The sequence below is a fragment of the Acanthisitta chloris genome, unplaced genomic scaffold (assembly GCF_000695815.1).
Source record: "Acanthisitta chloris isolate BGI_N310 unplaced genomic scaffold, ASM69581v1 scaffold9224, whole genome shotgun sequence".
Taxonomy (NCBI): domain Eukaryota; kingdom Metazoa; phylum Chordata; class Aves; order Passeriformes; family Acanthisittidae; genus Acanthisitta; species Acanthisitta chloris.
The window spans coordinates 27653-45390 of record NW_008667722.1 but is presented as its reverse complement, the minus strand read 5'-3'; the positions used below and the strand labels follow the sequence as shown (position 1 = coordinate 45390).

The following is a 17738-nucleotide window of genomic DNA, read 5'->3' as shown; positions in this document are numbered from 1 at the left end:
AGGAATGCCATATCTTCAGAGAATCTTATGGAAGACTAATCATAATAATGGTCTGAAATACAGAAGGAACACATTTAGTGGAAATACTGAATATGAACCTAATGAGTAAATTAATCATGCTAGTGAAGTCTCTTTCTCAGTGGATGACCTTCTATCACTCATTTCCATTTTCAGAACTGAGTCTTCTCTACCAATATCTTCTGCTACTTGAGGTATTCAGTGATGATCAGTACTCGGATCAGTATGTTAGTAATTTGTGATTTAGAAAAAAAGTGGCTGTTGGTTGAGGAGTGTTTCATTTCAGTTCGGACATAACAATCCTCTGGTCTCCCAAATATGTGCATCATAGTGTCAAGTATATCAAAGGAACAACTAGAAGTGACCGACAAAACTAGGATCTGCAAGGTAAGAGCAGCAAAGGGAAGACTGGTCACAACACCTTTTCCAGGAAAAATTATGGCATGGGATCAATCTCATTTTCCCGAGGAATAACAAGAAACATGTTTCTTTCCCAAGGAAGAAGGCAAAACATAGAAAAAAAAGACAGACTCATTAGCAAGCACAGGTGTTTGAACAGACCTAGTGAGCTATGCTGCCCCAAAAACTGAAGAAATTATCTGAGAAGTTTCTTTCTATAACCAGTCTTCTATAAAGTGTCTCTTTCCTTTTCCAGTGTTGCTTAATCATTCATGTTGCTGGCCAGAGACCTTGTGGATGACTCTGCCCCATTGTCAGATCAGACACTGAGTTGTATATTACATTTTCCTTCTGCACGTAAGTGGTATAAGGTTCCACTTCCATTGTGTCATCCTAGAAAAACAATACCAAAAACTGTAAATACAAGGAGTAGTTTAGTTTGGCAAGACTCTGCAAGTCTTTACTAATAGTTTTCTTAATATTCCCCAATCCATGCTATTGCCTCCCCTTCCTGAGTAGTGTTTGGACAGCAGTTGTGGTCAGTGTATCTGATATAACCAGGGTGATATGGTGGGGCTAACTTCTTGCTAAGATAAAGGATGGCAGTAGTTCACAGTTGGCAGTTGGAACATGCCTCTAGTGTTTGCTCCAAGACAAAATTGTGGTGAAACTAAGTTTTGCTTTGTCCTATACACAGCTAAGAGCAAAGACAACAGTAGTCCCTGCTGAAAACAGAGAGTAAAAATCCAATGTTTTCCCCTTACTGATCATGTTTTCAGGGCTATCAGAAGATCACTGGTTTGGTGATGGTCTAATTTGCATCATTTGCCTTACCTGTGGGGATTGTGTTGGAGAAGGTTCAGGAGGTTTGGTTTTGTGGCACAGTCTGTAAAAAAGAAAACAAGTATTGAAGCAAATTCCTTCCTCAGTCCTATGTTTGGCTGGATCACAGCCTGGTTTCTTTGATCAGAAGCTTATGAAACATTTCTTTTCCCTGTCTCCAAGAGTGAAGCCTTCTCAAGTCTCCCTCTCCTTGACTTTTGATCCTGAAATTATAGCACTCTGACTTCCTTTAGAGGTCTTTTCTCGTCTTTGTGGGACCTTAAGCACAAAAAAATTCCTTCCTCAGTCCTATGTTTGGCTGGATCACAGCCTGGTTTCTTTGATCAGAAGCTTATGAAACATTTCTTTTCCCTGTCTCCAAGAGTGAAGCCTTCTCAAGTCTCCCTCTCCTTGACTTTTGATCCTGAAATTATAGCACTCTGACTTCCTTTAGAGGTCTTTTCTCGTCTTTGTGGGACCTTAAGCACAAAAGCAGAAGATCTTTTGATCCTGAAATTATAGCACTCTGTCTTCCCTTAGAGGTCTTTTCTCATCTTTGTGGGACCTTAAGCACAAATTGGAAGCAGAAGATTAAAATCAAAGGCCTCTGTAAGGATATACATTTTGTGGTTAATGAAATTGTATTGAACTAATTCTCCACCTCTGAAGGAAAAGATTTGGGAGAAAAACAGTTTGGGAACAGAGAAATGAGGGAACTTAGTTGAGGTTTTCAGTACAGGTGCTAATTCAGTCTTTCACTGCACAAATGATTTCTATGGTTTTTCCTTGGAACTACTTTTTTTTTTGTTTTTCATAGGAAACCCTAAAGGGGCTGGAATCCAGCTTCACCCAGGGAACTTCTTCATAAATACAGATACAATCTGCTGCCCCTTCTGGTCATACACTGGTCAGTCATCTGGCATTTGATAGAACTTATTAGGCAGCAGAACCAATGCCCTGTTCTAAACAAGAGAGACAGACACTGACTGCCACAGTATCTGAAGAACGACTTTGCTCTTATAAATTCCTATTAGAATGAAGAGCTCCCCTTTAGTTTAGCAGGCAATGCAACAAAGATCCTCTGCCAACTTCTGCCTATACATATTTTACTCAGGTGCATTATTCAGTGAAGATGTGTGCAATGCACAGTGTCTGCAGTATAGAAATATCTGGTACAGTTAATTCAATTATTCATAGCAGCACACACTGACAGAATCACATGATTTCAAGACACAAACAGTACTTAAAAATTTCTTCTAGCACTAGACAATTTTTCCTTAGCACCCTATCATACATACCTATCACTGTGGAGCTTGAAAAACCAAATTACTGCCATGAGGATGATAATGCTCAGAAGACAAAGAATGATGTAGACACTCAGGAGAGAGATGTCATTATCTAAACACAAAGAGTAAGTCTTAATTGTATCTTCTTAATGCTCAGTTTCTGTATTACTTCACTATAAGACTAAAGTTGCTTTAGCACATACACTTTCTGTATTACTTCACTATAAGACTAATGTTGCTTTAGCACATACGTACATTTTCAACATGCTTGTAAAATAAATATAGTGCCCTTCAGCAGAAGAGGAAGTCAGTAATGAAACTGGGCCGAGAAACACCAATGGAATCTGTGTCAGAGACAAAAGTAGGCCCCCCAAATCTCACATTGGACATTCACGATATTTTTTCACTAAGACACACCTAAGCCCCTCTCAAGGACTCAGCATTTCTCAGTAGTGCAACTTGTGTTTAGTTCTCAAAAGCAATGAAAAAAGCAAAAAGCAGAAACCAAGGGTCATACACTGTCTGATATTCAGGATGCAGAAGGAAGTGAATTGTTTCTGCTGGTCACATAAGAGTTGGCTCTTTGCATAGAAAAAAACCTTGCTGATGTTCCTATTCCAAGTGATTATTATAACAAAAGATCATGACTGCTTTGTCTCCATTTCCAACACTTCCACTACCAAAAGAATGCTACAATAACAACATATATCCCTCGTAGGTAAGAAGGCATTAGGAAATAGTGTCAAGAACACAAACAACTTGGTGATGTTTCTGGGAAAAGGCAGATGGGGATGGTACTCTTGTCTTTATGAGACTTAACTGAAGGTTTCTATAGCTTTTATAGATTTTCTTTTCTAGAAGGAACAAGTGAGCACAAGAGGCTGACCAGGGTTTTGAACACCAAACACACAAAGGGAGCTTACTTGAGGGATGACAGACTATGGACTTGCTCCAGTTCACAGCTGGGTGGAACACCATGCAGGTTGCATTAATCACATTGCTGCTATGTTCTGTGAACCTGCTGAGAACAGTCACTGTCCCGTTCTTGTGACCTTCTTCCTCAGGGGTGGAGTTGCTCCCCACGACCCACAAGACCTGAGCAGGAGGCTTCCCTGCCGCTGCCTCGCACACAGGGGTCCCGCGGTCATCACAGTACAGGCTCAGCCTTGGGTGGACTGCAAAGCATGAGGAAGGAGATGCACAGAGTTAGTTTGCTGCAGCTGAGCTGGGATGTTCTTGTTCCCTACCCAAAATGAACACAGTGAAATGAAAAGAATAGGGTTGGAGGTGCCATGCCATTACAGCAACATTGGCTCAAGTCACAAGAGACAAAGATTGTGTCTCTTTTTTCCTTTTGGACAGCTCTCCCCCATTCAGGTGAGCCTTATCGCATCCATTCTTCATATCCTCTGTTAGTATATGGGAAATTGCTTCAGACTTGTTGTTTCTAACTAGTCTGTGGAAAAGGGGACAGCAGAAGGGAAGAGAGATTTGGGGAAATAAGGAGAAGGGAGACACAGAGATACTATCAATTAAATGCATAACAGTTTATCCCACCAAGAATCATAGAATGGTTTGGGTTTGAAGGGACCTTAATGATCATCTAGTTCCAACTCCCCTGACATTGTCAGGGACATCTTCCACTAGATCAGGTTGCTCAAAGCTGCATCCAGACTCACCTCGAACACTTGCAGGGAGGAGACATCTACAGATTCTCTTGGAATTCTGTTCCAGTGTCTCACTACTCTCACTGTGCAGAATTTCTTCTTAATATCTCATCTAAATCTGCCCTCTTTCAGTTAAAAGAAAACCACAAACAAACTAAACAAACAAAAAAAATGCCCTCCACTTCTTACTGCACATTTCCCCCATGCATGGGGTGGGACGCTTTGTATGTCCAGGCCCAGACATGGTCCTTTGGAGAGCTGTAAGAGGGGAAGGAGTCCCTTACCCAGCACGGTCAAGTAGTATCTCTCCTGGTAATTCCCTTCTGTTGCTGCTATTTCGCAGGTGTAATCTCCCTCCTGGGCTATTCCCACTTGCCGTATCTCAAGGGCAGCATCCAGATCTGGTCTGAATTTCCAGTTTATGCTGTCACTGCAGTTTGTTCTGTCTGTCGTGTTCAAATCAGCCCTGTATCCCAAGGTGCAGGGGCCTCCAACCTTGGGGCTTATTTTCCATGTTAATACAGTTAGATTTGGTCTGAGTTTGCAGGCGAGCTGAGAATTGCTACCTATGGTCACTGACACTCCATTTTTCCCTGAAAGAGAGATGGAAGGAGAAGGACATGTGAGAAGGTGTGCAGGGATGTCACTCTTAGCCTTGGTGTTCTGGTCTGTGTATCACAGGGAAATTTCTGCACTGGTACACATGAACAGGAGGCTATGCCTGTGCTCGTCTGCAAATTGTCTGTCATCTCACATTACTGCTGTGAATGATGGAGCCAGTGGCCCACCACAGCCTGCCCTTGCAATACTATGAACAAATTTCCCACTGGGGCTAATCTTAGTGGATAAGACTGGATACTGGAGCAGGACCCTACTCCTGCCCATTGTCTTCAGCAGTTCAGTATGTGAAGAGCATGTATCTATTGACAAATCCTTCGGTGGGTTGCTCACAGGGCTGTCGTCACTTACAGGCTGAAAAGATAGAAGTATGACCATTGCATTTGACTACATGGTAGTGACTTTTCTCTGGAACTGTTGCTACCAGCAAAGTAAACAACTTTTACTTCTGCATTCATTCAAAATCCAACACTGTGGGCAAAGGCCTTGTCTGCGTATCTCAGACATGGCAAAAGCACAAATAACAGTGGTAGAACTTTGTACAGGAGGAAAGGATTTTGCCTTAGGTCTCAGGGGTGTCTTTCCATTTTTTGAATCCTTATGAACATATACATTTACACTGTAGTGTACATATTGTGTACGTATGTATTCACACTGTGGCTGTACTGTTTTTATTGCAGTGGTCTCCATAGGACATGAATGTAAGTCCTACCCATTTTTGTGCCAGGCACACAAATATGAAGGTGTAAAATACACCCGTACTCCTGTGCCTCTTGCTTGAGAGGCTAAGATTGCAGATAAACTTTATACGATACATCAGCTGTGTTGACTCTCTAATATTGACTATGTCTCGTTCTTGTTCTTTAATTCTGTTTTGTATTTTCTTGGAAAGCTCTTCTTTATTTCTGTTTCTTTCTATGACACTGACTGTTCCTTTGCATTTTAAAAGATGACTCTTGTTTGGAATCAGGAGCAATACCTTCTGTCTTTATCTTTTCTGGATCCATGAACTTAGGATTTGGTCCTCTCGTCCTTTTTGGTAGTTATTGCACTGGCCATTGAAAGGTGGAGATCCAGACCACTACTATGGCTCCTCTGTGTGTTGTGTTTGTTCAAGACAGGACTGTCTTTTATTTTTTCTTCTCTTTTCTTATGAGACCCTCCATTTCTTTTTAGTCAGGAAACTAATTTGCTTGGGATTTCCTTTTCCATAAGCATTCAGGACTGATTATTTTTTTCACATATTGAACATGAATCATGCTTTCATTCTTTATAATGACCAGATTTGGGACCCCTCATCTGCCTGTGTCCTCATCTGACATATACAAGGGGTCAAGTTTCTAAGTCCAAGATTCATTTTGCTATTTCCTTGACCATCAAAGCCTCTCAACATGATGCCACCTTCAGGACAGTTGGTTCTTTTGTTTTGTTTCAACTAGTCACATTGGGACCTTTTCCTTAAGAAAGTATTCTATGGTGGGTTTTGTTTGCCATAAAGGTACATGAGTCTGAGGCACAGGTTGTAACCCAGTGTGAAGAGTAGGTGAGGGAATGAGATGCTGAAATTAAAAGCAAATAACCCCCAAAATTCTGAATGTATGTATATGTATAAATAACCACCTGAAGACGATCTGTTGCAGATATTCAAAATCTCCTAGGTGCAACAATTAATGAGTTCATAGGAATAATCCCTGTAGCTCTAGTTCAAGAAAGCCTCCATTTACCACCTCACTCATTTCCTCTTTTAATAGGTGAGCATTAAACTTTGGGACTGCAAACAGATCTCTCAGTTCTCTGTGTCTCTGGTGGAACTTGAATTACTCTTTCCTTGGGCTGAGTAATGGTTTCAGTGGCATTCTGAAAACTGTATGTGAAGAGAAAATTAGAATACTATTTTCAAACTATGCATTAATCTGGATGGACACCAAAGATTAACCAGCCTGATTTGTACTGACAAATGAGTTTTTCATAAGCTATTCCAAAAATGTTAAACCCCTTCCCAAGCCTTTCAAGGAGACATACTAAAGCAGCAATTGAAAGTTTAGGTGGAGTATGCAAAGAATTAGATGACCTATTTTTTACATGATTAGTCAAACTTTTGTAAGTCTTCCTCCAAGGTACCAGACCTGACTTTGTTGCGTTTTGCTACCTCCTACCCAAATCTGGAATTCCATTACCTCTCCTGTCTGGCAGAATGTGAAGCCCAGTTCCTGAACATTCACAATGTTATAAGAAATGGTCTTAATGCACATCAGCTTTAAATTATTAGTCAAATCATTACCACTATCAACTTCTTTGAGAAAGCTACAGTTGGTTGTAACTTAATAAGATTCTCTGAAATCTCATTATCTTCTTGAATCTAGGTGAATGAACCATTCAAGCTCAACCACTTTTCCGTGTTCCGGGGAAATGATTTCTGACTTGCAAAATGAGTGAAGTTCACTGTATTTTAACTTCTTAAAGATTCCTTTAAAGGTTTTTGCCTTTCCACTTTGGTTGAAGACCCTTCCACTTTGGGTGAAGACCCTTCCTCTGTTAGCAGAGTTCTGTGATACATTATTACATTGGAAGTGTTTTTAAATGACAAATGTTTTTCTGTTTGATGGCATTTCAAGAAAATGTGAGGTGTGTGTTTTAAGCTCAGATTTTACCAGGAGCGGAACTGAAAGAAGCCTTTTGTCTCATGATAGTTTCTGGATGAGCTCTATGAATGTGTCTGAAAATTGGAGAACAAAGCATTTCCTCTCCTAACTTAAAATTGCCAAGAGCCTCAGAGCTCAGAGTCATGCACAGTATGGCTGACCTCATCTGAAAATGACTAAGCAAACCGAAGCATTCAGACAGCCTGCATGTTGGAGCTGGGGCTTTTTTGGATCATGTTTGCAAGTGTTAAGCAAGAACGACAGTGTTGAGCATATATCTAACTGTGTACCCTTTCATTTACATATTAAAGCAGCATCATTTTACTTGTCTTTCAACTCTGCATCTCCAAAGCAGCTCATTGCAATGTACAAGTTCCTCAACACAACCATGCATGCTTCAAGGCTGTGAAGAAAGAGGCAGTGAAAGTGGTGCTTTCTTCTAGGTCTTTCTGTCATATTCTCCTCCAAATGAATCAGGTGCTGTTCGCTTCAAATAAGAAGCCACATGAGTCAGCTTAAAACCTGCTGAATCACATTTAAATACAATTTTAGGTTCACAAGAAATTTGTAGAAGGATTATGAATTCCCCGGTATCTTGTTGTTAATTAGAAGGCTTTTAGTAAGGCAAGAGCTTTGCCCCAGATGGAAGATTAATTAGTAAAAAATCTTGTTTACCCTCTCCCTACATACAGTTTCCTACTTTCCTAAAGAAACCTTATAAACATAAGGTTAAACTGCTTTCACTTTACTGCTGTCTTTCATTGCAAGAGTGCAGGTAAGTGGCATTAATGTAAATATGAATGGTGAACTTTCTTCCTTGATTTACTTCTTTTCTCATACATACTATTAGAAACATAATCTTTAGACTTCTTCTACAGAAAAAGAATGTGTATGTCAAAAATTCTGAAAGGTTTGGATTAATCTGTGTTTCTGAAATGACTTTGAAGACCTTCTCTTATGGTGGGACAAGGATTGTTTTTATCTCTGTAGAACAGAGGTATACTCTTAGGAGGAAGTTTTATTCCATATTATGACCCTAATATCCTGTTAGCATTCTCCCAAGAACTTTCTGAAACTCTATCTTAGCTTTGAAGGCACAGAAAACAAAAACAAGGTAAGGGACAAAGGCATAACTGCCAGAGACTGCACCTATTTTTGATTGTCCTCTGGTTCAACATGGCATGGAAGCATGTTGTGTTGGCAGAGTGCTGCAGATACCTACTAAACTGAGCCTCAAAACTGGCATAGCCAGACTGAGAGTTCTGCTGGGTATTTGCTCATTAGCCCTGATTGTCAGCCATGTGGATGGTTACAGTGCTTCCATTTCTGCAGATGCTCACTCACGTTACCAGGTTGTGCAGAAATCTTCCAGCATGCTTGTTATTCTCCCAAGAAAGCATATGCTAAAAGAGAGCTCTGCTTCGTTTTACCACAGAGCATAGTATTAAATTCAGGTAATTTAAGGTTTTGAACTGTGTGAGCTAAACTCTTGCAACTCACAAGTAAAACAGGACTGGGTCTGAGTAATACTTGATGGGAAGCTTCCAAACCATGAAGAATGATGTCATCCATTTTCATAACTGTTTCTGATGAAAAGAGGATTTGCTATGTCAAGCTAAAATATTATCATAAGAAATTTCAAAACTTGCTGGTTTTTACCACGGGGTTAGCTTTATTTAAAAGGTCTCCAAAATGTATAGTAAATAGCTATGGGATCCACCAGCACAAAGGCAGTACTTTAAATAGAAATATTCCTCATCCCAGACCTGTCCTTCCTGGTCAGCCTTAGCATTTCTTCCAGCTTGGAGAGGTTGCTAGGACCTGACGTTGGACTGAAGCTGGACATGCTCTGCTTTCTTTTCCTAGTGAGCATACGAGGAGCCATATAAGTCTCTAAAAGTATATTTTATTAGAACAGAATTGTGTTCCCTAATTGAAAATACTCATGAATACTCATGAAAATAAAAGACATGAAAATAAATCTCCCCTGCTCTCTGTGCCCCTATAGAACAGATTCTTTCCCTCAGTCCTCTCTTCTACTCCACAAGCTTTTTGTGACTTGTTAGGCTGCATATTTTTCACATGATCTCTTCTGAGCTCTTTCTCCATCACTTCCATGACTTCTTGTGGGTCTGCTCTAATCAAGCCCTTTTCCAGGGTCTCTCAATCTGCTTTCTTTGCCCTCCTTGTGCTGCCTGTCCTTGCCTGCACTCTTGGAGATGTACTCAGCAGCTCTGAGGGAAGACACAATCTCCCTTTCCCTCCAGGAATTTCACTAAAGAGTGTATGTCTGCTCTGCTGGACAACTAAACAAACAAAAGTATTTCTTGTGGTTTAATCCCAGCTGGCAACAAAGCCCCAGGCACTGACTCACCCTCGCTCACTCCCCTGTGGTGGGATGGGGGGCAGAATCAGAAAAGTGAGAGAACTCATATGTAAAGCAAAAGGCACACGTACAAGCCAAGCAAAACAAGGAATTCCCATGGGCAGGCAGATGTTTAGCCATCTCCAGGAAAGCAGGACTATATCATGAGTAACGGCGACTTGGAAAGACAAACACCATAGCTCCAAACATCCCTCCTTTCTTCTTCCTTCAGTTTTATGTGCTAAGCATGATGCCACATGGTATGGAATATCCCTGTGATCACTTGAGGTCGGCTGTCCCAGATGTGTCTCCTCCCAACCTCTTGTGCTGTCCCAGCCCTCTCACTGGTGGAGTGCTGGGAGAGGCAGAAAAGGCCTGGACTGTGTGTAAGTACTGTCCAGCAATAACTGAAACATCCCTGTATTACCAACACTGTTTCCAGCACAAATCCAAAACACTGTCCCATAGTAAAGTGGAAAGCTTCAGTGCAACAAGTGTTTTAATTCAGACTTGTTGCCACACCACTGCTTTCATACTGTAGAATGGCTAAAAGTCAGTTGCTGAAGTTTCCTCTGTGATAGCTGATTGTTTTATGACCAGTGCATTAGGGCATATTGCCATACATGGCAGCATTTACCTAGGCAAACAAAGGTTCAGAAACAAACCACCACATTCCACAGCTACTTCTCTCAAGGTGAAATCCCATCTTAGAGCTGAGCCGAACTGACAGCTTGCTATAGCTGAAAAAGGAGATAATCCATGCAGCAAAGGCCTCATTCTCTGTGGGCCTGTAGAGAACAAGTGACATGAAGAGGTGTGAGCTATCATGCTCATCTCTGTGCAGTGCTAGTTGTAGGATGGTAATTAAATGTCAGTACTGTTAAATATTTCATTGCCTACAAGAGAGATGAAATGAGGGATCATATATCTATGTATTTATTGCAATTAAGTTCTCATTTTCAGTCATGTTCTTCACAAATTAATTGACTCTGTAAAACAGCAATCATTTTTTTCTGTTAGCCAGAAGGAGCAGAGCTCAGGAGCCCAGGAGTATGTGCTGTCTGTCACATCGATGTAGAAAACCAATGAGTCAGGTTCTGTGAGATCTACACAACTCTGGGCTGAACTATCCTATTTGGTCATGAATGCAAAACCATCATGAGCAGGTTTCACCTTGGAGACACATCCGACAGGTGAACAAGGTAGGAAGCCTTTAGTCTTGAAAGTCATCCCTCATTATCTCTCCTTGACTGTTGAAGATGACTTCAAGCCTCGTCTGAGGAGGTTCTCAAGCTCTATTCTAGTGCATTGAGTGCACATTCCAATGCAGTGACAGAACCCACTTTTATGTTTGAAAATGGACATATCCTCTCTCAGGAAAAAACAAATTCAGTTGAGGAGTTCACATGTGTATTTCAAAAATGTGCTGGTTACAGTTGTCATGCTAAGATTACTGTAATTTGAAAAGATTGGAGGAAAGGCTTTGCTCTGTTTTTTTCTATGTGGTTTATGTAGTGTGTGTGACAGCTTTCATGAATTGTTGCACCAGTTTCTTTGCCGTGTCACTTATTTAGTCATTTCTCCTGTTTCTCAAAGAGTTTCTCACAGTAAAAGAAGAAAGAAAGATTTTAAAAACAGGAAAATTTCATTATGAAGCCACTAAAATTTTGAGGGGAAACATTGCAAAATCAGAGACAAGTATGCAGCTTGAAAGTGCTTTTGGTTGCTTTCAAACAGGAAAGATTTCCAGTCTCTCTTACTCTTTACAGGTTTTAACACATAGCAGAACATTTTCTTGCCTCCAAAATGATTTGAGTTCCATGACAGCCTCTTCAGAAAATTAGCTGTTAAAGAGTTTTTGCACAGTAAAGTGCCAGCTTTACTTTCTCAGACATCTCAGTCATACTATTGAGTCTGTATTTCTTACAGTTACAATTTACCAGAGCATTTGGTGCCTCTCTCCCCCCTCTCGCCCCTCCCCTGCCACTGTAGTTTGTAACATACTAAACTTAATGGTCTAATAAACTGAAACATTGATCATACCACAAGCAAATGACTAACTATATCTTGAAATGAATGTAATATATGAGTCATAGAAGTCATAATCATACAGGCAGTACCGGACGCTTGGAAGAGGTCAGATACAGCAGTCTGAGTTCTGCATCTGTTTTCCCCTTCTGCTGCCACAGAGTGCCTGTGACACTTAGCAAGGCTTGTCTGGAATGAAGTGAAAGATAAACAAAGTACTTTGTACTTGAGTAGGAGTTGCTAACATACCCACAGACATTTATATATCCTAGCTTTGTGACTCTGAAAATAAAGCCACAACAGCACAGGACAGAGTGTAGGCTGCCAAACAGACCCGTGGTGAGTAGTAAGTAGTTAGCTTACTCTGATTTTCATGATAGTAACACATGAAATAGCAGACCTGAGCTCATACAACTTTGTTTCTTCAAACTGAGACCATAGCTTTTTCAGCATGGATGTATCTTTGAAAGGACACATTAAGAGACTTTTACCTTTATTGCTAGTTTCACACACACTTTTTTTATCCATAGTTATCATTACTGAAAATATCTCCTATTCCCATTTCATTCTAGTCAGGCTTTTTTCTTGTCTTCAGAAATCCCTTTCTTCCTCAAATTCAAATTATTCTATTGTTTTCCTTTTAACACATTCCTTTTCTGCAACCCTTGCCATGTCACTTGCAGGACTTTTCTTGCCACCATTACTGTGCCACTCTTTCTTGCTGTTTCAAACAAGCTGAAATAGCAGCAACTTTGCTGTTGTCAGCTCTGGTTCTCCAACATGAAATGCCCACAGCATGGCTGGATGTTTTTAAGATTGCAAACTTCAATATGACTTTATATGTTGCAGAAAGGTGAGGACACTGACAGAACTTAAAATGATCCTAAAGTTTCAGTCTTCCCATTCAAGGTGGAATATACCTTTGCAGTTGCCAGTTCCTAGTTTTTACTTTTTCTATGATCCTTCAAACCTATTCAGCTTTTGCCAGCATTATTTCAAGCAGTCCTTCAAGGCAGCTGATTTTGAAGGCAAAGAAAAGATGTCAAAGCTCACCTAGTTAGAGAGGTGGTTTGCTACAGTGTACTTTTGAAAAAAAATTAAAGTGAAGAACAGAGGGACCACTGAGGGAAACGTAATGGATAGAGAACTGGATTAAGGAGAGAAAGCAAAGGCAGAGGTGACAGGTTGAAGGCAGTTTGCTAATAATCTTTCTCATTTTTGAAGTAATTCCTTTTAACCTTTTTACTAATGGCACTGATATTTGTATCAGGAGTGTCTGGGGAATTTTGTTGAAAGCAGGAAAAATACAGTATTATTAGTGTAAGGAATGGGTATGTCACACAAAAAGAACCAGCTGACCTTGATGAGTAGGATGGTAGATGTGTGCTGAAATTCATCAGCAGTTCAGAATATAATAATAATAATAGGTAGTACAGCAAATTTAGACTGGAAATTTGAATAAAGAATCTTGCCTCAATCAGAACTAAAGCAGCCTTTCAATAAAGTGGGTGCTTTCTTCAGTGCTCAAATTGTTTATGAAAAGTGTTTTGTGATACAATGTCTGGGAAAAAAAGGCAATTTCATTTCATCACTGCTATTCGATCCAGTGATTCAGTAATTTACCCTCACATAAATGGGCTATGTCTCAATATAAACTTGCATTAAAAAGGATGAGTACAATTCCTTAATGAAGGAATTAATTGGTGTTTAAAGAATGTGTCAGAGTCATGCAGCTTACAGAACAAACAGTTGGCCAGATCTTCAGCTGGTAATAAATCATCACAGAATTTAACGAGCTGATGCATATTATATGTCTGGCTGTAAACTTTGAACTTGGTATAGCAACTTCTGTGCACAAAGTAAGTAGATCTTCATCCTTGCAGAATGTGAGCTGGAATGGATGAGAGGAAAAAGGATTTACACTGTATGTCGAAGTGCATTGAGTAGTATTTCGGTCAGAGTAGCATCATGTGTTACAAGGTGCAAAGGCCTCCAATTTCTCAGTGTAGAAACAGATGCAGATTGGTTTATATTTTGTTCTGCATGCTGAACTTGGCCTTTTTCCTCTCTGCCACATGAGAAGAAAAATAAAACAAGCACTGTTTATTTATGCTTAAGCAGCATTTTCCTGCTATATTAAATAAAAATAGATCATTGACTGCAAAGAGTGGGTTATGTGCCTTTTTTTCATACTTTCCAGAGAGCAGATAAGGGACTGCTATGAAAACATGCTTATGACCTCACTTTTATATGATTGAATTCTCATTCATGCCTTGTTTAGTGCTTAGCTTTAGCATAGTAGTTTTCTATTCTACACAAAGATACAGCAGAATAAGAAGATCCCCTATACTTATTTTTCTTATGAGTGACTGTACCTCTAAACACAAAATATATCAGCTGTGAGAGATGTGCCTCTGTGAGTGCATTCACAGTTACAGAAAATCTGCTTTGCAGTCATGGAATATGTGGTCAACTTGCAAGACTGAACTTCCTTGTTTCCATGATTTTGAAACTAGACACATTCAGACATTGCGTTTGGACCACAACAAAGTAAAATTCTGGTATTGCAAAGACATACTTTAAAGATTATACTAGGGCAATTTAGATATCTTCTGAGAAAACCTTAGCTTAATTTAATAGTACAGAATTCTGTTTTAAGAATTTGTGTGAGGAAAACAGGATGTTTGGATTCAGGTGGTTTTAGGGTAAAAGAAGTCAGAAAGATTCCAGCACACGGTACCAAAGAAGCAGCAAAGGAACAGGGAAATGGAGACAAATGTAAATTCACCATAATAGTTTTTTTTTATCTGGAGCAAGATTCCCCCATAAACTAGAAGAGAAGGCAACAAAGACAAGAGCACTGAAACACACTTGGACAGGGAGAGTAAAAAGGCAATGAAACACTGATACACTAGTGAAAGAGAATTTTATCAGTTTTATCAAGGAAAGAAACTAAATGAAAGCAGTAGCATTCAAGAAAGTTATGCATGCAGGTAAACTTGGACTGTAGCTAGATTGCTCTGTAAATCAACTTCACTTTTATTCACCAGCACTGATGCAATGTGACTGACTTCAGTTTTTTACTATTGATAAAACTGAACTACCATAGAGAGTCACATCTCATTACTGAACATGGATTTCTTGTGGCTTCCTCTGAAGCACTTGGATATATTTATTGCTACAAGATGCAACTGCAGATGCAGGACTTACATAGTCCAACACTGCAAATATTTTTTCAATGAAAAGAGATTTGCTGCATGAACCTCTCTTGGAAGATCTTGCCCTCCCTTACCACTTTCCTTGGGAGAATGTACTCAACCACTTGGGGTGTTCTGTGTACTTAGTTAAACTAGGGAAATATTTGAAGTGCTACCAAAAGTATTTTGAGTCTTTTTCACTTCTGCTACTATGAAGATTGTTGCAAAAGGATTGTTAGTAGAGATCATGCACCAGCAGCTTCAGTAGCATATTATCCAGATCTATCTGGAGGCAGATCTAGAAACAACAATGAAGGAACCTCAGCCTTGCTTCTGAGCTGCTCCTTCTGGTTACCTGGTTAGTAAAAGCTAACTGGACCACACAAACCAACATGCTAAGGAAAAAGGAAAATATTAATGGAGATAAAGTCTGGTTACATGCAACAATTATTGCATGACTGTATTTCACCCATAGTAGCTTGCTCCAGTCTTCAGAATGAGGGACATAGTCCCTTCTCAGCTTCATACAACACTGTGTATGACATACAACACTAAAAGTCTCTGGATAAAATACATACATTGGATCAGATTGACACATTTAGCTGTGGTCGCTGAAGAAAAGAATACCTTGTCACTACATCTTGCTCAGAAGAGCCACTCTATTATCGAAGGAAACAAGCTTAAGAGCAGTGATAGCTAGAAATTTCCCATCAAATGTAGGCTGCTTTTATTTGGGATGGGGCAGGGAAGGTCTGAAGCATGAAATTAGATTTTGACTGAACATCTTTTTCTATGGTCTTTGAAGGGCAATATCATTGATTAACCAAGACACCGTGAAGTTATTATCCAATTAGGTTTTGGTGAAAAAAACCCCACATTATGGCATTGAATTTTTAAAAATATTTCCAGCAAAGCCAATTTTAAAAAATAATTTGTGCCAGTAGGGTTTGCCTTTGTCTCCCCATTTTCTTTAACATTTTGTGGCGTGCCCATACTCCTTTACTTTTTGAGCAGCTATATTCAAAAATGTAGACCATCTCTGATGCTACCAAAATCTGTCTGCATGACCTTCAGCAGGTTCCTCAGTATTCTTTTGAGATAGTTCTTTATCTACAGAAAAGGGACAAGTGTTTTACCTCCTGTGTGCCTGTCATGAAATCACTGATGCAAAGCTTAATAATGTCTGAAAAGCATTTCAATTTTTTTCCAATGGGTAGCACTGAGGTAACCATTTGGCATCCCTCATTTGATCACCCAAACACATTATAGATGGGTGTTCCATCACTGCTAGTAATGACTGAATCTGTCTTACTTTAGAATATCACCAAGGAGACATTTTTACTTTCTGGCCAAGTGGAATGGAAGAACTCATGTCCATGTAGTTTAGTTCTATCTGTCAGTAATAGGAATGGACAGATGCACATTACATATTATTCAGAGATGTCCCCAGTTTAATTTGTATCTCATAGATCTATCTGCCTTCTTCCTCTATACATAGACAGTTTAGGTTTCTGGAACTGCTCCTCAAATCCCTATTTTCATTACCAGGTTCCTGGACTGCTGTATGAGATCTGGAAGGGCAGAAGCTCTAAAAATGTAACTAAGCAGTATGTGGGAAACATTGCTGTAGCTAAACTGTATTAAAACTAAGTCAACTTCACTAAAAGACAGAAGCTTTGGAGTGCCTTTGGCACAAAAGACTTTCCCAACTTGGTACTGGCCATGCCCATTAGCCTCAGAACAAAATTCCAGAAACTGCTCCCTACTGTCACTGCATCTGTGACCCACAACTTTGCAGAAAGACACAAGAGATCCCTGATGTTTCAGGGTACCTGCAGCCTCTCTTCAGCAGAAATTACATGTCCAAAAGCTTCAAGCTCACAAACACTTTCCCAGGCATGTTTTCAGTCTGTCAAAAGGATCTGTTTCTCAGATAATGTGGATTTGGAGGTCTCAGTAAAAGAAAGGCTCTCTGTGACAAATGGTACATTCCCTGCTGAGGGTCACTAAATAGTTGCCTACATTGAAGTCACACGCATTAATGCCTGGCAGCCCTGTGACCACTAAGAAAAAAGGAGAAGGAGTGGATATTGGGAAAGCATGTTTTAGTTGTGCTCCATAGTTTTTAGCACACGGTAAAAGCCATGGAATGATGGGTGACTTTTATAGAAAGCAGCTGGGCACATTTCCCTTTTTCACATACCAACAGCTGATTGGTCCCAGTTACACTCACCTGCTGATCTCATGGCCATGGCGATGGTGAGAAGCAGAGACACACACACAGTCTTCCCAGCAATCTTCATGTTCGTTCCTGCTTTCATGGCTCAGGCAGCTCTGTCACTCCATCCATCCCACCGCCAGCCTAACTGTGGTCATGGGGAGCATTTCTTGCCTGCCAGCGCATCCTCAGTAGCGAGTGTCAGTGCTTCTTCTCCCCCTTTCCCACTCCTCTCCTCTAGCTGTGCATCGACTGGCTCTTCAGAGCTGGAGAGGTTCCTCCTTCTGACTCTTCAGAGCACTAGGCTTCCTGTGCTGAGAGCCTAGGCAAACACTGAGGAAACAGATTGAACAATTCTGCCTTCCGTTCATTGGCTCTCCTCAGGAGGCTGATGAGTGAAGATAAACCCTGCAGCAGAGTTCAGAGAGGGTAAAGGCAGAGGAGATCATTCAAGGCTGAGTTTAATATCAAAAAGGAA

General features: G+C 40.2%; 1 protein-coding gene across 1 annotated transcript; it reads right to left on the bottom strand.

Moving 5' to 3' along the window:
- Positions 1-687: 687 nt before the first annotated feature.
- On the bottom strand, positions 688-17345 carry LOC103800254 (cell surface glycoprotein CD200 receptor 1-A-like). The gene is made up of 6 exons (XM_009072624.1): positions 17276-17345; positions 4477-4860; positions 3449-3700; positions 2538-2637; positions 1252-1303; positions 688-810 (listed from the first exon to the last, which is right to left on the bottom strand). Exons 1-6 carry the CDS (start codon positions 17343-17345, stop codon positions 688-690), a joined length of 981 nt encoding a protein of 326 aa, XP_009070872.1.
- Positions 17346-17738: the final 393 nt, after the last annotated feature.